Source organism: Bombus vosnesenskii, unplaced genomic scaffold, assembly GCF_011952255.1.
Source record: "Bombus vosnesenskii isolate JDL3184/JDL3185 unplaced genomic scaffold, Bvos_JDL3184-5_v1.1 scf7180000016261, whole genome shotgun sequence".
Lineage (NCBI taxonomy): Eukaryota > Metazoa > Arthropoda > Insecta > Hymenoptera > Apidae > Bombus > Bombus vosnesenskii.
Genome location: NW_022884330.1, coordinates 1,794,175 through 1,815,145, shown reverse-complemented (window position 1 = coordinate 1,815,145; position 20,971 = coordinate 1,794,175). Strand labels below are relative to the sequence as shown.

General features: G+C 29.7%; 4 protein-coding genes and 2 long non-coding RNA genes across 6 annotated transcripts; 2 read left to right on the top strand and 4 right to left on the bottom strand.

Moving 5' to 3' along the window:
• Positions 1-505: 505 nt before the first annotated feature.
• Positions 506-1,828, bottom strand: LOC117241781. Its single transcript, XR_004495113.1, has 2 exons — positions 1,639-1,828; positions 506-1,392 (listed from the first exon to the last, which is right to left on the bottom strand). It is a non-coding gene; the product is annotated as an uncharacterized LOC117241781 (long non-coding RNA).
• On the top strand, positions 1,283-2,607 carry LOC117241783. Its single transcript, XR_004495115.1, has 2 exons — positions 1,283-1,409; positions 1,992-2,607. It is a non-coding gene; the product is annotated as an uncharacterized LOC117241783 (long non-coding RNA).
• A 3,199-nt stretch (positions 2,608-5,806) lies between these two features.
• On the top strand, positions 5,807-10,388 carry LOC117241777 (calmodulin). The gene is made up of 4 exons (XM_033507889.1): positions 5,807-6,040; positions 9,090-9,264; positions 9,524-9,766; positions 9,928-10,388. Exons 1-4 carry the CDS (start codon positions 6,038-6,040, stop codon positions 9,954-9,956), a joined length of 450 nt encoding a protein of 149 aa, XP_033363780.1. The 5' UTR covers positions 5,807-6,037; the 3' UTR covers positions 9,957-10,388.
• Positions 10,389-13,221: 2,833 nt separating this feature from the next.
• On the bottom strand, positions 13,222-15,637 carry LOC117241772 (GILT-like protein 1). The gene is made up of 4 exons (XM_033507881.1): positions 15,269-15,637; positions 14,557-14,735; positions 13,759-14,079; positions 13,222-13,647 (listed from the first exon to the last, which is right to left on the bottom strand). Exons 1-4 carry the CDS (start codon positions 15,381-15,383, stop codon positions 13,558-13,560), a joined length of 705 nt encoding a protein of 234 aa, XP_033363772.1. The 5' UTR covers positions 15,384-15,637; the 3' UTR covers positions 13,222-13,557.
• Positions 15,638-16,150: 513 nt separating this feature from the next.
• On the bottom strand, positions 16,151-17,821 carry LOC117241764 (DNA-directed RNA polymerases I and III subunit RPAC1). The gene is made up of 7 exons (XM_033507867.1): positions 17,698-17,821; positions 17,555-17,614; positions 17,283-17,473; positions 17,018-17,202; positions 16,759-16,947; positions 16,402-16,650; positions 16,151-16,312 (listed from the first exon to the last, which is right to left on the bottom strand). The coding sequence occupies exons 1-7, from the start codon at positions 17,749-17,751 to the stop codon at positions 16,197-16,199; spliced, it is 1,044 nt and encodes a 347-aa protein (XP_033363758.1). The 5' UTR covers positions 17,752-17,821; the 3' UTR covers positions 16,151-16,196.
• A 488-nt stretch (positions 17,822-18,309) lies between these two features.
• Positions 18,310-20,807, bottom strand: LOC117241769 (ATP synthase subunit gamma, mitochondrial). Its single transcript, XM_033507877.1, has 3 exons — positions 20,659-20,807; positions 19,014-19,560; positions 18,310-18,929 (listed from the first exon to the last, which is right to left on the bottom strand). Exons 2-3 carry the CDS (start codon positions 19,541-19,543, stop codon positions 18,563-18,565), a joined length of 897 nt encoding a protein of 298 aa, XP_033363768.1. The 5' UTR covers positions 19,544-19,560; positions 20,659-20,807; the 3' UTR covers positions 18,310-18,562.
• Positions 20,808-20,971: the final 164 nt, after the last annotated feature.

Sequence of the window (20,971 nt, the reverse complement as noted above, 5' to 3'; positions counted from 1 at the left end):
GGTAAGGGTTTTTTAAAGCTACTAGATAATGTTAAATAAATTTATTGAACATCTTACAAGTTACAGTTGAATGTGTGCCCTTATAATTTATTACGGTAGAAATATTTTTACAGTGGATATTGATTGATTAAAATAAATTCTAGACTTTTGCTACAAATATTTATAAAGTAATATTTTTTAAATAAATATCTTTGAAGGTTTAATTTTATAAAAATTTAATAATTATATATATATATATATCATATTTTTTAATTTCAAAAGAATTTTAATAAACGAAACAAATGGAGAAAGATATACATGAAGTATTAGAGAAACGAGAATAATTACGATACAATACTGTATATATGATATAATACAAAATTTGCGTAATTTCACGATAAAATCACTAAAATTTAATTTACTCAGAAGACTTCATAAAATATTTTCACATTGGTGAATGATGAATTTTTTTAAAAACTTACTGTATACCAACAAACTATCGTACAATATTTCTATATAGACTGAATTTAAACGTTTTTTATTTAGTACAATATTGATATTTCGAATATAGTATCATTATTTCCTTAATCACACGTACAAGTATTGCTTGCAATATCATTAATTAAAAACAAAACGTAACAAGAACCTTCTAACATTTTTAATAATGCAATCCAGGAAATTTAATAATCGCATAAAGTTTTCGATTTTTTCGAATACAATAAAGAGACAGCATCCTCTGCTGTATCAGATACATATTCAAATATAAAGCGATTGAAAATGAACATTATTTTGTAAATTGAACACGAAATAGTCTTCAATATTGTATTTTCTGTGAAATTAACACCAATTAGGCGCTACATCGATGTACGTAAGGTATAAAATTAACATTCTTTGCCGTGACACCCATTAAATTCCCTTCCTTACCGTTAATCGTGAACGCCGCTGTGCGCTTCTCCATCCCCCGTTCCGTCTCTTTTTAACGAGATTACGAGACTCCCTGTCCTATTCTATCGCGTGTCGCATTGCGCGTTTATTCGTGCGCAGGCTCACTGCAACTTAGACACAGAACTTTTTCGAAAACCTTGCTTAACAGCAGCTAGGCCCTTTGAGGAACTGCGTCATGAATCCATATTTTCTGTGTCCTATCAGGTCGAACATCGATTTTTCCCAGTAACGATGCCCAAAAACAGTGTTCCGTAGATACTGTTAACCCGCGGAACGTCGTACCGCGTCACGTTTAGCGCATCACGCATCTGCAGAGCTTACGGCTATGCGTAATACAATCGACCAACTATTATCATCTTACTCCTTTTTTCTTTTCATACTGGTCGAACGATACTTAGAGAGGGTTACAAGGCTCTACTGCATTGAACTTATAAAGATGTAGTAATACTGAACGTATGAAAGACGCAACTGTAATAATTATATAGGTTAGGAACTTTGACATCTTTTTTAACGTACAAGATACTTAAATACGCTTATAATAAAAGGGGGAAAAAGCATGCTACAAAGGATAATAGTAAATAACGTAAATTAAGTCAGTGATTCTTTTTTACATAATTACAGTGGAGAAAATTTGTTTGTTTGCTGATAATACATTAATAGAATAAAATATGCTAAAATTCATTGCGAAAAATATTCAAGTAAACGATATTTTACCTTACTAAATCTAACCAATGAAAATATTCCTTTTTTATATTTAAATGATTTCTTTTTTACAGTAGTTAGTTTCTTTCTGCAAATATTTTATTTTCTACATATTGTACTTTTACAAAATATGAGGCAATAGCTGTACAGAAATATCGTAGAACCAATTTCTGCTTTTTTTCTTTCTTGTATTAGAAGTTAATGCTTATTATTGCAAAAAAATTGAAATTATATGGTTAGTTATTGGAAATTTTTGGGAAGAGGATTACGATGAACAAAAAATTCATTTAAACAGATATCTCGTACATATTTTCATGATCAAGATGTATTTATGCTTGTTACTGATACTGGTCTTTATATCGTAGGTTCTTTTGACAAATCCAAGGTGACCTTGGTATATTTTCAAAAAATTGGCGTGTAGGAATCGTCACTTCCGTTAAGTAGCTACATACGTGAACGTTCTTTTTTGCCGCACGCATGCTCATCGCTTATTATTGATATCGCGAACATCGTGCGACGGCGTTACCGCATATCGGTCACGGCCACCAGCGAAACTGTTAATTATCTATTAGATACGAACGAAGTTTACGAATATCGATACTTAAGCGACATCGTAATTTTAAATGAATTAAGAGTTTTAGTATACAGGAAATAAGCGAACAAGTCATTTACACGTCGATGAAGAAAACCCGTGTTATATTTTATCGCACCGTGACTAGATTAGCATTTAATAGAAAGCTGCACTTGCAACCATATTACAACTTCATTATGATAATCAATATTAAATAGTAATTACACTATGCAACAGTTGAACAGATATAGCAAAAATATTGTGTTATTAAGACATTACTTCATTTTCCTCAATAAACTAGGAAAATGATATGGTGTAGAAATGTTTCGAATTATGTATAAACAACATCTGTACTTACCTTTAATTAATTTGTTCTTATCATAATAGTATAAATTATATTATACATTTTGCAATACACCATATGTCTCATCTTGTACATTTAAAGAGTTAACAACTATATATTCATTTTATAAAGTTAATAAATGATCACTTTATCCGCACATAGCTCATAATTTAGAGAGCTAGGTTATGTAACTAAATAAAATTTCATACAATTACAATTATATTTTTAATCTTAAAAGTAGATGCAGCAAGGTAAACGATAAGATAGACAAGCTTATAATCCATAACTGATATATGATTATGTTGTATGACGTAACATGGCATAACAGTATAGTATATAATATGTAGTTAAAGTAATATATGAAAGATTCTATTTTATTATATGTTAGAATTATGCAAATTATAACTTATTTCTCTTCCGAATTAATTTAAAATCTATAATTATAAATGTTACAGGTTGTTAAATGTAATTGTTTCAAGAATGTTTAACAAAGGTTTATGTATCATACTTAGACAAATATCAAAATATGTATAGTATTCAAGTATAATATTATGATTATCTTTTTAATGATCGAACAGTAGATTATCTATAAATGTGCCAGTTTAAGAAGGAATTATGTACACAAATTCTTTAATGAGTGCAGTTTTGTCTTTTAATACTAAACTTAAGTAGCAATAACTGATTACGATAAATGAATACATGTCATTTTAATTATTTGGTCTTGGAAAATCTAATTTTTATGTGAAGTACAATTGACGAATTACTCGCTACATAATGTTGGACATACCGTTGACGTAAGGAAATAAAAAAAACAAAATAACTCTGAAACGTTGTAACGTTTGAAATTACCTGGAACCTTTTAATTGCAAATGCAACAGAAACAATTGGTTTATTGGACATTTCCTTTTTTCCTCTTGCATAGAATCGTGGATTCGTCATTCACATTTTTCTCCCGCGCGTCATGCGATGATCGTATTCAACGTAATCAACCGATACATTCTCGTAAATCGAATATCTATCCTTTTAGTAAGGTGTTCAGTCTCCATTCTGCCTCATCATCTTTTTTTTTTTAAGATATTCGTAATTCTTATGATGACTCTGACTAATACAGAATTCAGTTTAAGATTGACTTACCTATCTCTATTTCGGTGGACCTAAATTATTATACAATGCATCATCAAAATAAGAAACGTAAAATCTCTCAATTTTGTAATTCAGTTTATATTAGATTAAATTTTTAAAAATTATTGCACAAATTTACGTTCAATTCGTACTTATATGATAAATTATTCGAAGCAGATTGCAATGTCATTAGATATTCTTATGAAATTATTAAATAAATAAATAAATTATTCTGATATATGAAAAACGTAAAGAAATGAATTAACAACGTGTTGTAAATTGTATCATGCCAATTTAAATTGTGTTTATCCATTGATGTAATACTACGCAATCTAATTAAATTTATGCACATCGTTACATACGTACAAAACTGAATGCTAATTTTTTTACAGATCAAATTCTTTCTATCTACGAACTTATCTATTCTTCACTTTATTTCCATATCTTTTGCTCCGACCATTAAGAATGTTAAACCCTCCTAAAATTATACAGGTCAAAATGGAACTAAAGCACTAAGAAGAGCTAAAATTTTTTGCATAATTCAACGATGATAAAAGCTCTTTCGAGAGGCATCGTGAAAAGAATTTATCTCGCGTTCTGATCTTCGAATTTTAATTTCAGTATTGTACCCGAAAAAGAATCTACGAATAACTGCAGCAAGGAATAAATTTTGGGAATTAAATATCACAATCGATAGTTGTTTCTTGGCCTGAAAACGGCATTCGCCTAATCGCACTATATTCTTTTATCCAACGAACGTGTACGCGCATTATTTTTATTTAAGAAGATATCGACCGATGCTATGAAAGGACATTGAAACCGCCAGCACTTCTGGGGTTAACGCAAGGGATGGTCCACGTGAAATAGGCCATCCAAATATTTCCTTTCCATGAGAATACGTGAGAACAGCATCGATGAATTTTTTGTAAAAATTTTATTGTAATAAAAAATTTCAATGAAAAGTTTTGTAAATCGCGCGTAAGGAAAAATAGAACTTCAAGGAATAGAAAAAGGTAAGGATTTATATTACTGAAAAATTATTCCAATTCGCTTTATTTATCTAAATTAGTAAAGATATGCAAATATCAATTAACATGTCTACTATAAATAAACGAATGAAAGATACAACTCTCTAGGGCATGAAGAAGTTTGATTCAGTGATAAAGTATTCGAAAACGTTTCCTATAAACTATAAGCATTAATCCATCGTGACCCAATATCATTCGCAGGACGAGACAGCGAAGCAGACTCAAGAACCTGTTTTGCACCTGACGACTGTCATGTAAGATGCGAATTTCCGGCCATTCCAGAAACTGGAGTTGAAATCGGAAGCTGACTAAAAATGACGAATGTCATCGGGATTATGATACCAAACGAACGAAATATCGTTGCAGCAATTATTCTTGTCAGTAGAATAAGCTACGATAGCTTAGGGCTTAGGGGACTAACGATATAGAAATCGTAAGAAAGCGAATGAAAAGAGAAAAAGAGAGAAAGAGAGAGAGAGAGAGAGAGAAAGAAAAAAAGGCAGAAGAGAAAAGGTAAAATGGAAGAAGAAAATAAGCATAAGATAAAGACAAAGATAGCAAAGGGGAGGAAGAGAGAAAAAAAGAGAAGGGATATGGTAAAGAAGAGAAAAGGAAAAAGAGAGAGAAAGAGAGAGACGTAAGGCCTAAACGCAGCCGAAAAACGCGCTCATTGACCATTGCATTCGAGCCATCTCTCGCAGGGAAGCCCGGCTTTGACCCGGTAGCCGGCGGCGGCACAGTCCGCGCGGCTGCCTGACGCATTGCAGGTGCGCGTCGGCCAATCACAGGCCTGGTTAGTTCGCCCGGACTTGTCCTGTAAACACGACCGCACCCACCCCGCATGTAAAGCGGATTTGCACGATTGTCTATGACGACCGTTCTCTACGTTGGACGTCGTGTCGTTCCTACTTCTTCCCATTTGTCCAATTAAAAACCAGTCGTTTTTTCAGGGTTTTCGCAGAGGAGAAGCCGCACGGAACTATCTGTCGATCGCGTAGGAAACGACGCAGCGCATCGCCGCGTGAACTCCCCTTAACCCCCGTCTAGACCGTCGACCAATCAGGAGACACCGTCATGTAGCCCGTTAGGGGCGGCGTAGTGATACCTGACCGAGACAAGCGGCAGAGAGGCTCGTACACCGAGAGAGAACGGTGGACTCCATTGCTGTTCGGAGTGCGTTTCTCGTCGGCCGTGTCGTATTGCGTGTCTGTCCGCGCTTTCGTGCACACAAGTTTTACTTTCCACGTTGGCCCAGAGAGAGATTGTGAATAGTATCCTTTGTGTTCAGTGCCTAAACCGATATTTCAAATCGTCGAGCGTACTGAGATATAAAAGAACCGAGCCAAAATGGTAAGTCGAATATGCTTTCTTTCCTGGTGCGTGTGCCTATGCGGACGTCGTTCAGCGGTCCCTCGCCCTCACCCTCCTCCTAGGCTTTCGTTTGCCGCATTGACGCGTCGAGTGCACGTGCAACCTACCGATACGCATTTATTGCAAAACTTCTTTTTTTCCATTTTTATCCGATTCAAAAGATTTCATTTCCAGATCCTATGATATTTTTCCACTTTATCCCACGTATGTTTTTTTTACCTACGCACTATTGCAATATTACATTCGTAATGGCCGGTATGCGGAGATGGACCGACTATCGATCCATTTCTACTCCGATGGCTTACATACGTTTTTCTCAGTCTCTTTCGAGATGTCATGAATTGTGAAACTTCCTCCGATAAAAATCGCAAAAAAACATCGAACGATCTAAACAGGAAACAATGATTTTTCAAATCTTCCGGCCGACCGTCAAGATACAGCGTTATGATAAGGCGCTACGGTGAAAACTTTTTCAGAGTCAACGTCGTTCGTATTACGTTGTGTCATGTATCAATGTAATGTGTAACGGTACGTTGGAATATCGAATGACGCGAGAAAACTTTCTTAAAATCGTTAATTCACAACTTTTATCTACATAAAATACCTTATCTTTAGATTATCAAATCTAATGAGATAATAATTGATATCGTATTTCTTTTTGGATACATCAAGGAATTCCAATTGACGATATGTTACTAGCGCTAAATTCGAATAAATACATTTCTTCATTTATTCGTCGAAAAAATTCAAGTTTTATGTGAGATATTTCTAAACGTAACAATAGTAGTTGCATATACTGAATAAAATCTTGTCGCTTATAGGCTTGATACACCTCAGTATCGTTTTCGTTTCGAAAGGAACTTGTTTTCATCATACAGTACAAACTCCAATATTTCATCCAATTTTTATCTTGTATCTAACAGGTTATTTTTTCGTAACATTTTTTAGGATTGAAGTACTTAATGAAAGAGTACAATAATCTTGTACATTTTCTTTTATCATGCGTAATCCGTTTTTTTCGCGATATTCAATGTTTTTCTTATGTAGCATATAGTATTCGACACAGTCAACCGTTACACGGTATACCTCACTATTGATTTTCGCGGTCTCTTGCTGTTGCGCCAATTTCCCTGATTCCTTGTACGTTCTTGCATTCATCTTCTTCTAACGATGACTTCAATTAACTTTTCACAAAAGTTAATTTTTTTTAATACGAAAATATAAACATTAAATTCTACATTTTATTTTTATACTTAATCACGAGAACTTTATGAGAATTTTATACTCACAGTATAATATAAACACATTTTTTGTATATTTTCTAATTGCATAAGTTCAATTTTTATGATTTCAAATCAAACAAGATCATACGCTATGTAATATTCAAATTTTTGAAAATATTTTCCATTTTTAGTTGCAGTTTTATGATGTTCGACGATGTTGGTCGATCGTCTTACCGCATAACCTAAAATATAGATACGACCATTCTAAAGTGTTTCTTAAGCATATAAATATTTAGTTTTTATAAATAAACCTTCAGTTGTATTAAAAATTAATTATACTCCAACGTAATATAAACTTTTTTAGTTAGATTCTTAACGAATATATATATATATAATATTTGCGCTTATATATATATATATTTATATACATATATACTTTCCTTTTAATAAACAACTGAAATATTAAATATCAAATTATTAGTTTATTTATGACATTTGTTTTTATATAGGTCTAGGTGCTCAATGGATATTTTTGTATAAAGTATATAGAAGAAAGCATAGTATGTAGTACATATATATATATAAATATATATTTATATATATATGCACAACTGACCTATATTGTAAGGTGTTTTATTCTAGAAATCATAGGCTGATTTAAAACAACTTTTTATATTAACGACTGCACTTCCTTATCATTTATTTAATAGTTGTTTGTCTACAAATACAAAAATGTATTTAATTCGTTATTTTATTTAGGGATCTGATTATAGCAACAGATAATTATTTCTTAGATATTCTTCGACCGGAACGAGCTTATGGTAAATATTTATTGATAGTTAAACAGCCACGATATGTATTTTATTTAGAATTAAGGTTGAATGAATTGGATTTCCGATGAAATAAAACAAATACTTTAAGTTTAGTTGGTTGTTAGATGTATACACTTGCGATTGAACGTATACAAATGCAAGCATAGCTTCATTTGAGAAATGAATTCTTCATATAGTATAAGTTTATCGTATGGTTTGACTTAGATTAAATCTCGGTTGTGTGTCTTGGTTAGATGTTTGATTGAATCTAATTCGAGTAAGAATCGAAGCTTCTTCGAGCGTTCAAGCTTCGCTCTACGATTTTTCAAAAATACACGTTGATTAGCAGGTGTCTTAATTTTCCAATCAACGGTATCCTAAGTATCTCGACCCTCGCGCTTTTTCTTAGTGAGGGTGGGGCAATACCTGAACGGACGTAAAGCGTTTCTAGTTTTCAGCAAGGTGGCGGCATTTCCTCCAGATCGAAACATCGGCAATGCATTAAAGAGCGTTATGCATTAAGCATGAAAGAAATGAGAAATTTTACAGAAAATAATGTTCATTGCTGTCAGGAATTTTACTCAAAAATAATCTTTCTGTGTAATCGTGTTACGAGTCTCGTCAATGAAAACTTAACGTATTATTTTTGTGAGCGTTTCTACAAAATATAGAATGTTCTTCATTTTCTCAGCATACACACTTACTCCATATGACATACTTCAGACAAAAATATATCTTCAGTATATACTCATAACTAGCAAGTATATAAACAATAGAAAATATATATATTTATGTATTTTATGAAAGAGAAATATAATTCCCATTATTGCAACTAATAGAATGGTATTTTATGATATATCAAATTATTTGTATGATGTCTGATAAAATAAAGATCCCATGTAATTGATTTAACAAAATTTTAACTAGATTCTTTTAACAATATTATGCTAATAATGTGAACATGTAACTGTAACTTTTATTTTTTATTTCAAGGCTGATCAACTCACAGAGGAGCAAATTGCAGAATTTAAGGAAGCATTTTCGCTATTTGATAAGGATGGGGATGGTACTATCACAACCAAAGAGTTGGGTACAGTTATGCGATCGCTAGGACAAAATCCTACAGAAGCTGAGCTTCAGGATATGATCAATGAAGTGGATGCAGATGGTATTTTACCCTAATCTTATTTTATAACTGACGTATAACTCATTGCATTGTTATTATTCATTATGCAATTTTTGTATTTCTTAGATTGCATGTGATATCATCAGCATCATTTTCAAATCTATCAATTTAGATTATCATTCAATATATTTGCATAATGAAAGAATGTTTTTTTACACTGTTATCATTATCTCGTTGTTAAAAACATTGGAAAAAATCTGATTTCAGAAAAAATCAAAACTAAAAATACTTGGAATTGTAGGTAATGGCACAATCGATTTTCCGGAGTTCTTAACTATGATGGCTCGCAAAATGAAGGATACTGACAGTGAGGAGGAAATTAGGGAGGCCTTCAGAGTATTTGATAAGGATGGAAATGGTTTCATATCTGCAGCGGAACTCAGACATGTTATGACAAATCTTGGCGAGAAACTCACTGATGAGGAAGTTGATGAAATGATTCGGGAGGCTGACATTGATGGTGATGGCCAAGTTAATTATGAAGGTTGTGCAATTAAATTTATATTTACTGTAATTTCTAGATTAAATTACTTTTATCAATATTTCGTAAATTTTGATTAAAAGTTTTAAAGCATTTGTGTAATTTCTAAGTTTAAATTACATATTTGCAATAGTAACTCTAACTGTGTTATATTCTTTGTCTAGAATTCGTCACAATGATGACATCAAAGTGAATGCAACCTGTGTAATGGAAAAACTTGCAACTTGGAGTGGTGTTGACGTATTAAAATAAATCAAGAAACAAAGAAAAATATAATGTTAACAAAAACGAATCGACCAGAAAGTGAAAAAAATCTTGTATCTGGACGCAAAGATGTCTTTAAAACGCGAAAAGTCAACGTCCAACACGCGTTAATCATCATTAACGATAAGTAATACAGGGCAATTGTTTAATTAAAGAGTTATACCACTAAAAATCATTATCTCTAAATACACAAAATACTTAACTACACGCAACATAAACATAAAAATACATATTACACACACACATAAACGAATACAAAAAATATGCAGTACACACATAAACACATCTATACATAAAAGATGATTTATTTCCGTATAAAAAATATAATTATATATATATATAAAAATGTTAGATATATATATGTATAAAAAAACAGACGCGCATGTTTGTTGATGATAAAAGTAAATAGTGTTTCCCTACTTTCCTCTCTTTTTGGCCTTTTCCTATTTCTTCTCTGCACGTATCTTTGAAGACTTTCACATGCAAGTTTTCCTTGTAAATTCTACTTTTCAATGTATTGAAAAAAGATTATTAATCAGTAGACAGAAGAGAGGAAAAGTATTAAAAGAAGGGAAAAATCTAAGGCTATTATAGCGCATTGTGTAGGTTCGTTTATTGATCGAGATAAGTTGGAAATTTATTCTACTTGTTTCTCGATCAAGAAGAACGTGCTTGTGTCATCGATACAGCATTTGTTGTAGCGAAAAGTTTTATCAGTAACGTACATGTTAAGCGTTTGTTTTACTTTGCCAAAGAAAATTCGGATTGGACATCGTTTTCCAGAGTTCGAAATATAATGTCTTCGACCTTTGGTTTATCGATGATTCCGTACATACTGAATTCGTTACTACGCCATAATGGATAATTTAATTCTTTTAATAGCTGAGAAATAGTATCAAAGAAAAAGTATTAGGAGGATTAAAAAAAATACGGAGTATCCTCAAGAAGTTCAGAGATGCGCGTAATGCTATCTTGGACCACGTTTATGAGATCTATGGAATCGGGTTATATCAAAGTATTGATATTTCTGGTGAAACGTCTCTATGCTTTTTCAGCTTTGTTAAGCCTTTGAAAAAACCTATATAATACATGACACGTATTATACATGTACACATATATACACAGACACACAAACGCGTACACAACAAAACATGTAAGACATATTTCACCAAGTGCGTTCTGTATCCAATTTCATTATAATCTCCCGTTTGTATCTTATCTCCACTGAGAAAGCCTTAAAACGCGTGCGCGTTACACAACGTCGACACCACTTTTGTTGAAATATAAATGAAAGCACACAGAGATAGGGATGAGGGATTAAAAAAGAAGTCAAGTCACAACAGTGATTGGTGCATTATATTTTCCTTCGCCCAGGGGTGCGTGCCAGTCTCGCAAGATAAGCAGGAGAAACTGGTGTGGTTTTGTGAGATTCGTATGATAATGTTAAGTACTAAGAGAAAAGAACGATCACCGAAAAGTGGAAACACATGCGTGTCGGTGATTCAGTCATTAATATATATGTAATATATATTATATATACATATATATGTATATATGCACACATATATACACATATATGTGTATATGTATATATATATAAAAACTAATTTACGAAGAAAAAAGGAAGAAAAGAAGAAATAATTCCTCCACAGTCCTTTATTATTTAATATTGAAGTGAACAAAATGAGAAGTACTTGTATTTCTGGTGACCTAGATCGCATTGATCATAAAAAGACAAAATAAATGTACCCTCATTTTTAGGTCACAACTACTCAATTCGTTTCCTTCATTAACCAATGGACCTCTCGTTTCAGCCATTTTTATCTTCATCGTCATTTTCAATGGCATCTAGTAATAGTTTGCCGACAAAATGTATGTGTATAATTCACTGTCAAGATTCGCGTTAACATATCTACGAAGTTTCATCGATTCGGAAGCCTTTTATAGAGATATTAAGGCATACGAATCGCAAAAGGAGAGCTCTTAAAACTATTTTACTTCACTTGCGGTCGTTCTGATAGTTGTTATCGTTATTGTGAACATAAAGTTAAAATTTAGTGATTTACGGCGAAAATGTTCTCACTTTGTAAAGATGCAAAAAAAGAAAAGGAAAGAGGAATCACGACAAAGTCCTTTTGTAAATGGTGATATAGAAGTTATTCAAAGAACATCCCTATTTAAATGCTTAAACAAGTTATTGCTCGTTTCATCGATCATTGACGGTTAGTGTTTAAGTCTAAGTTAAAAGAATATATTCCAATATTTAATATTAATTTTATATTCGTGTCGCAAGTTATACATAGTCTAAACTATAATTTTATGAAAGTTCTTTACAGCGGGCGCTAAGAACGATATTAAGTTTTAAAAATGAAAAGAAAAAGCAAGTCAGTATTGTATCTCAAGAATAACTAAAGCTTGAGATCTATTACAGAATCATATTCTCGTTTTCTTCAAGGATCGTTTCCCGAAACATTTATTCCTCGCAAATAAAATAGTGGAGATTCTACTTCAGTCACTCTTGTTCTCAATCTTTTGTCCGAAACTATATAAAATATTAAAATGCGATATTTATGAAACTCCGTCGTGACGTGAATAAGAAGTTATTTATTTTTGATGTTTATCTTTGAAAAATAATTCCAATAAATGTATTTATTCATTCGGCTAAAGAAAAAATATTCGCTATATGTTTTTTTCTCCTGTATTTGAGATTGTACATTCATAATTTCTATTTTATGTGAGATATTTTCCGCCATATCAAAGGCATACTTCACTTATCGTGCATGACGAAGCGACACAGTTTGTATAAAGTGTTGATATTAAGTTAATAAATTGTTCCCATACATTAAAGTACTGATTAACTCTTGTTTCTTTTAATGTGAGAATAGCAGGTTTTTTAGTTTACCAAAACAGATTTTTTTTAAGTATATCACCACTCTATTATATGTAACTCTTAATTTATTCAATTTATTTATAAATCCAAACGTAAAATGCATTATAACCGAGCAATCAAGTATTACTAATATTAACATTTTATATAATGACAAACAATTTTAAGTTAAAATAATATTGAACATCATGAACAAATTTGAAATATATATATATATCATTAATAGAAATAATACAACATAAATATTTTAGTTTACTATCAGTCATAAAATAAGTGTAATTTAGGGACTAATGACCTAGATCTTTTAATTTGGAATTTTCAAACAACAATGCTACTATATGTTACATACCAGATAGTAACAATACGGAAATTTCAATATCTTAAAATAAATAAAATTAAAAAATTTTTTTAAATAGTTCTACAAAGTATTATATATGTACTTATACCTAATATATGCCCTTCTTTGATTCACTTAATTGAATTTTTACATTTTTAATTTCATTTCTTATTCTTAATAAAAAATTGGAAGGCATTTTTCGTTTAGATCTTAACATTCATTAGATACATAAAAATTTATGTAAAAAATATTGTATTTCATGCAAATCTATCAGGGAAGTATGTTTTATAAATACTTGATGTATCTTTATAATATACAACCTTCTGGCATAATTTTAAATTGTAGGCACACTTCATGTAGTAAATTTTTTAATATCCTTGCCTGATTCTCAGAATTCTGTAAATCCATATTTATTATAATATATATAGGAACAAAAATTTTTAATAATTTACATTGATCTGAATATATTATTTTGTGTTTTAAAATTTCTTGACTTAAAAAACTTACCTCATTTAATACAACAGTTGGTATGAAGGAAATTTGTGGTGTTAAAGCATTTGTTAATTCCCCATATTTAGCCAAAAGTTCTTTGCCCTTATCTCCAATAAAGCACTTAAAGATAGGATTATAATCTATGTTCATTTTTTTTGCACAAATTTCCATGATATTTACTGGCACTATGTTATTTTTAATCATACAAGATAGATACTCTAACTGAATGGAGGTATTCTTCAGGATATCTATGGAACATGCATGAATGATATTTGCTCCACATTCAATGGGTCCATGTTGGCACATAAATTCATACCCATTTTCTGTTTTCACAGTCTGTAAGAATTTTGTAAACTCAAATAAGCTTAGACTTTAAAAGTTCATACTTATTTTCATTTATCTCTAGATTAATCAAATATTTCCAACCAAAAAATAATTAAATATTACGATAAGTAAGATATTTTCTAGTAATCTAATGTTGATTGTTACTAAAGTCAAAAATAAGATAATACTTTAGTTTACCAATAATTAGTCATTGTTTTAATTTTATATTGTTTCATGTTGTTCTTTATGGAAACATATCTTATTATACATACGTTATAATGTAAAAAGTAACGTTGATACGTATTTAAAAAAGGGATTATACAGTATAACAGGATAAAAATATTTTACTATGTATATTATCTCTACTGTATTAATATCTGTAGAATAATAAACACATACATGAAAATCAAAATTAATATGTTACATTATGAATGTATTGAGGAAACATACTGTTTTTAAATCATTTTTTCTCTTTATAAAGTATCCTACCGTAGCTTTCCCATATGGTATAAATTCCAACTGTACATTATTTGGAATTTTGTGGTACATTGGCAATAATTGTTTTATGAAAAAGTTGCGTGAATCTGGACATAGTGCTTCGTAATACACAGTTATGTGAACCTTTTGCTTACTCTCATCATTTGTTAGCTGGTTGTCCTGAAGCTGTGCTATAGAAAACTTAGCAGATACCCAAGAAAATCGAGAAAGTTACATAATAGTAAATTAAAATTTTTATTTAAGCCATTGACACAAAAATAAAAATTTTATCTAATATTTTGTGTTGATATAACAGATAATTTCTACATTTAGAAAACAAAAATACAAATTTTAATAAAATTTCTGATTTTGGGCTTACTACAAATTTTTGCACATTTATATTTTTTACTTATTTAATGTAAATATGCGATATGTAATATAATAATGAGTAGAAGATAGAGATTGTCATCAAAACAAACCAAAAAAGCAGAATCCATAAGAAAAGCAATAAAGATATTATCTATCTATCTATTTAATGTAAAAAAAATGCATTTTTATACAATATTCTTATAATTGGAAAAGTTATTAAATCAGTTAATTTTAAATAAAAGTATTAAAGAAATAACGAATAATTCTAATATACAAATCAGAAACAAATATAATCTTGAAATATTAAATTATTCCATTTCGCATGACATTTGCTCGTAGATATATGGATTTTTACCTTCTATGCCATATTTCTCTTGAGTTAGATTCAACCATACTTTCGAGGATTGCCAAAGAAGTAAAACAGATATAGCAATCAATAATATCTTCCATCGAAAAATTCCTAGTCCCATTATCCGCAATTTTAAAGGTAGAAACTAGAACGATGGTACAGAATAAATCTTACTCGTGATATAACAATTTTAAACCAGACAAGAAATCTGTGCTGTCACATCGCAATAAACATGGAAGTGAATTAACAATATTCCGTACTGCCTACATTCCAACCGAGTTTCATTTTATCATAATATAAAACGACACACTTAATATAGATAAGATAAAATTCGATCAATATATAGGTTACTAATCACATTCTTAAGATTATTTTCAATTCTTTTTATAAGTCCACTAAATAATGGATATATATACATACGTATACATGATTCTTTACTTTTACATTTATTATTAGTAAATTAATTCCCATAAATAGAAAATTAAATTTTGATTATTTATAACTTTTGAAATAATATGTTCTATTCACAAATTATATATATATATGTATTATTAACAGAGTTAAACCAGTTGGTAAACCAGAGTCAACAAATAACCTCAAATATCAATGAATCATTGGAGAAAATTATCATGCCTGCATAATTTGAATTCAACATATGATGCTTTTAAAATCAAAACTATCACAAATATATGTTTATATATATACAATTTTTATAATCATAAAAATTGAAGAAAATCAATAATTGGAACTAATTTGTATAATAATATCAAGATATTCATAGATCTTACATATAGTATTTACAATATTTTTTTTATATTTTTTATTAAATATATTGTACATTACATTTTTTATAAAAGTAAATTTTAATGAATTAAGTAAAGTCAAAAAGTTAAAATATTTTTGATTGTCATTACTAACATCTTAATACTTCTAGCTATTTTTCAATGTTTTCCAGTTCTTCCAAGAACATTTTACACTTTCCCTTAAGTATCTTAGTTGCTTCTACAAATAATACAGATGGTGGTAATGTTCCCACTGATTCAATGGTAACTATAGGAAGAAAGATATACATAATTAATATATCAGCATGTGCATAATCTTTAAATGACAAATTTTTTAAATAAAGTATTTAAACTTACAAATAATATGATTTCGTACTCTACTTAACCGTACATATCCTTTGAGGTCTTCATGTTGAAACACATTTCTAGAACAGCTATCATAGCGAGGATTTTTAACCTTTGCCTCACGTGATTCTGGATCACCTGGTTTAGTTTCAATTACTTCTATAACACCAATACTAAAGCAACTTTTCAAACGATCCGCCATTTCTCCTCTGACAGGTTTTACTAGTTGTATATCTGGTAATAGTCTATATGATGCAGTAGCTAAATAAAAAATAATTTCGAAAGTATTACAAGTAAAACTTATTGAAATAAATTCAGTTATATTAATATTATAAAATTTAATGACTTAAATGCTAATATTCAACCTACCTACGGGAGAAAATTTAGCATGGTCTTTCCCGATTCCTTTCACTGCATGCATAAAAACATGAATTTCTTGACCAGGGCGCATTTTACATATTAAAATATCATCTTCTAGAACACCTAATTGCTCTGCTCCTCGAGGATAAAGTTCTGCTTGACGACCAATGGGAACCCATTTAATATCTTTACTATACACTAAAAACAAAATTATTTTTCTTCTTACATTTGTATAACTTTCTTTTAACTATATTAAATATTTATGTACCATTGCTATTTCTATACATATCATTTGTTCTTCGAGAATCTTTAGGTGCTTGGGGATTCCAAGTACATGATACTTTAAGTTCATATCTTAGAGTATCTTGATCACTAACTTCATCTTCATCTTTAATAGTGGATGAAGGATACTCAAATAATCTTGGATCAGCTTGAAGTGGTACTAAACCTAATCTTTAATATGAACATACATATATATAAATTTATTGTTTTTGAATGAAAAAATAATATACATTTTAAATATAAATAACTACCTGTGAGCTAAAACTTCATCTTGAATTAAACTTGTGTTATTTACAATGTAAACCTTTTCTATAGCCATGGTTGGTACTTCACTTAAAAGGACTCTACGAAATGCGTTAGCAAATCCAACAGGATAACCTATTAAATCAAACTCTAACTCTCGTTCATCTTCAGACTCTCTTATCACTTGTATTTTGAATTCCTAAAAATATAAATCAGTATAGTATGTAATAATTTTATAAATATTAGAAATAATATATTTTTTATTCAGGATAAAAAATACTTTTTTAAAATTATGCAAGTTCCAATCTTGTTGTGGTTGATAATTAGTATATTCAGAAGCCTAAAAGATAAAATTATTATTAATAATTGCTAATTTGAATTATCACAAATATATATATACATATGTACATTGTAGAGCCTCACATTAGGTATACCATGTTCTTCAAGAATAACACGAGATTTTCGACTTCCTTCCATTATTTAATATTTGTTATGACATTGAGGTTACATTTACAGATAGCAGGAAAACGTGGAATAACTCTGGTGTTCCTCAAATTATAAAATATAAAACTGGTGTTCCTTAATACATTATGTTTCGCTTAAATTTAGGAAATATTTTTAGTATAATTTATGAATTAATAAAACGAATCACACAACTACTTCAGAAATATTAATATAAATAATATTTTACTTAGTTATCAGTACAAAAATTGATGGTATAATGGATTTTCAACGAAATTTTTCTTTATTTTTTTATTTTAATTTTATATTTAAATTAAAAGTTTATAGATATTATAGGTAATTCTTTTTTGATCACAGCCTATAAAATGCAAAAAAAATTTCATATACTTAAATTATTAAAGTAAATTTTTTATAGAATATACAAAGAAATGACTTAACAATAAATAGCAATAATGATAATAAATTGCATACTATTACATACATAAATATCTAATAATTCTAATATGTATTATTAGCATAGATATAATTTATTTATAGATAAGACATAATTTATTGCGTTAATAAATACAAAAATTAATAAAATCATCTAGTTTATTTGGCAGTTTTAATTGTAACAAATAAAGTATTTCAGCGAACAGTTTTTAACAGTTTATTTTCATGTTGGGTTATAAACATTATATTTTTAAATGATCATTTTTAGCAATTTCGAGAGATTGAAATTTGCTTTTCAGAAAACGACACATTCAAATGTCAATTGACAATACGTTTGTGACCTACTTCCCAACACTATGATGTTTTCCCTTTTTAATGCACATTATATATTTCTTTAATCCAAAGCAGCAGCACCAGAAATGATTTCAATTAATTCTCTAGTAATTACAGCTTGCCGAGTACGATTGAATGTCAGAGTTAATTTATCTATCATCTCCCCTGCATTTTTGCTAGCATTATCCATAGCAGTCATACGACTTGACTGTTCACTACAGGCACCTTCTTTCATAGAATAAAATAATAGAGAAGCTAGAGAAAATTCCAAATAGCTCTGAATTACACTTTCATCCAGAGAGTCATAAACTGACAATTTTGGTGCATTAACTACTGCATTTTTGTCAAAAAGGGGTAACTGATCAACAGCATATGATACCACAGACTTGAATCGATTGTACACAATGCGGCCAGAACCAAAACTGTACCTGTAGACATCAATATATTGATTCACATATGTTAACATGAAACAATTTTATACATTTGAAAATAATATATAATTATTAGCATACCCGCTATTCATAATTTCAATTGCTACTTTGGCAGCATCATTAAATGTGGGTGGTTTACGACCAACTTCAGATGCAACAAACAATATATTGTTAGCAAACAAACGTGATAAAATCGCTCGAGATTTTTCACCAACACATATAATCTTCGTATTTTCACGTTCTTTGGGATCAGCTAAAAGGACATCCCTAATGTTACGAGAAACTCCAGTGTGTACAGCACCACACAATCCTCGATCACTTGTTATTGCTACTACAAGCTTTTTCTCGTCATCTGGTGGTGCTTGAATTTCAGCTTGTTCATAAAATGCTTTTGTACCAATCCCAAGAGGTCTAGCTTGTTTTAAGTCTCTTTCTGCTCTATTATATTTAGCAGCTGACACCATCTTCATTGACTGAGTAATTTTTTGAATATTCTTTACAGATTTCAATCTTATAGAAATTGCTTTAAGAGTTGCCATACCACGTTTTTGTTGCTGCTGCTGCTGTTGAGCAGCAAGCCGCACAATTGTTGTCATATGATTAGAAAACATTTCGAAGTTGAATGTCCCTGTGAAGTTAAATAAAACATATACATATATATATATATATATACACACATTTTTATTGTAATCTCATAATATGTACACCAATGTATTTATTAACTTAGGGTTTACAAACAAATCTTACAATATCAAATAGTCAAAATAATTAAACTTAATATCTGTTTTTCTCCAAATGAAAGAATTATTTATTAGAATTAGGAAAATTACTTTCTTACATTACCTTCATATAATATACTTTAATGTAGATCTCAAATTTTATTTTCAGATTACTTAATACTTTATTGGTAAAATATAACAGAAGTAAAATAAATTATAATACTTAAAACAAATATTGCAATTTTTAATGTAGGCTACTAATCATACATATACAAAATTTTTTAATATATTAGTAAAATTAATACTAATTTATAATTTCAACTTAGACTAATTAAATATAATCAAAACTAGTGATATACTACATAGAAATTGAAAAACATAACATTTTAAAGGAACACAAAGAACATTACTGCAAAACTCTTGTGTGAAAATACATTAAACTTACCAACACCGTTATTTAAGTTTTGGAAAATAAAACAATAAATTACATAAGACATACATTAATAAGATCATAAACTTAATAAACAAGATAGTAAAATACATTCGTAGTTTATATTCTTAATACATATTAATATTGCAATGTTAACATTATATCTATTACCAATATTAATTCATTTATTGTAATTTGTCATACTGAAAGATAATAATTACTATATTGTTCCACAGAAAACATTCATCTGTCTGACTGATTTAAAGATAGACTTCATAATGAAAATGAAATTTAACATAGATAAAAGTTTAAAAAAAAAGGGAGAATGTAGAAAGCGAATAATATATGACACAATATAATGATATCACAGTAATAGCAATAATATATCAATAAATGTGAATTATTTTATACTTAACTACAATATTATCTGATTTATATAATCACAATGGATACCATTTGTGTTCAGAATTAATTTATTTCAATGCATATATTTGTTGCTTTTTATTTATTTTTTTTATAAATCAATTTATTAAAATAACTACTTTAATTTTTATCTATTATAATAATTGAAACTCACCGCACGACTTAGAATAATGCGATAAGAAATGAGAAAACTGTGTCAAACGGAATGGGAATTATCATAGAGCATGAAGTCCCTCACGAATCACGAACAAGTATAATATCCATATATGCATGTAACTTCTATTACGGACGATCAATAGGCCCCCTGTGTGTAAAGATGTCTTACGATCTAGGGTATTTATGGATTCAGTGGTTATTTCAGGATTTCATTTGTATAGGTTAGCACCAATGGTATCCTAACTTCTCTGCTCATTAGACTGCCAAAATTTAAAGTAACTGCTAGGACATAAAGTCGACTATTTACAATT

What these genes read in the sequence shown, in the direction of transcription:
- LOC117241777 (XM_033507889.1), top strand. An exon ending in CAATGAAGTGGATGCAGATG is followed by an intron (nt 9,265 to 9,523) that starts GTATTTTACCCT and finishes TTGGAATTGTAG; the next exon opens with GTAATGGCACAATCGATTTT. An exon ending in TGGCCAAGTTAATTATGAAG is followed by an intron (nt 9,767 to 9,927) that starts GTTGTGCAATTA and finishes TTCTTTGTCTAG; the next exon opens with AATTCGTCACAATGATGACA.
- LOC117241772 (XM_033507881.1), bottom strand. Translation starts at nt 15,383, where the DNA reads ATGGGACTAGGAATTTTTCGATGGAAGATATTATTGATTGCTATATCT. An exon ending in AGAGAAATATGGCATAGAAG is followed by an intron (nt 14,736 to 15,268) that starts GTAAAAATCCAT and finishes AGTTTTCTATAG; the next exon opens with CACAGCTTCAGGACAACCAG. An exon ending in CAACTGTTGTATTAAATGAG is followed by an intron (nt 13,648 to 13,758) that starts GTAAGTTTTTTA and finishes ATGGATTTACAG; the next exon opens with AATTCTGAGAATCAGGCAAG.
- LOC117241764 (XM_033507867.1), bottom strand. Translation starts at nt 17,751, where the DNA reads ATGGAAGGAAGTCGAAAATCTCGTGTTATTCTTGAAGAACATGGTATA. An exon ending in TATGTATAGAAATAGCAATG is followed by an intron (nt 16,948 to 17,017) that starts GTACATAAATAT and finishes TTTTGTTTTTAG; the next exon opens with TGTATAGTAAAGATATTAAA. An exon ending in AGTACGAAATCATATTATTT is followed by an intron (nt 16,313 to 16,401) that starts GTAAGTTTAAAT and finishes TTCTTCCTATAG; the next exon opens with TTACCATTGAATCAGTGGGA.
- LOC117241769 (XM_033507877.1), bottom strand. Translation starts at nt 19,543, where the DNA reads ATGTTTTCTAATCATATGACAACAATTGTGCGGCTTGCTGCTCAACAG. An exon ending in ATTGAAATTATGAATAGCGG is followed by an intron (nt 18,930 to 19,013) that starts GTATGCTAATAA and finishes TGATGTCTACAG; the next exon opens with GTACAGTTTTGGTTCTGGCC.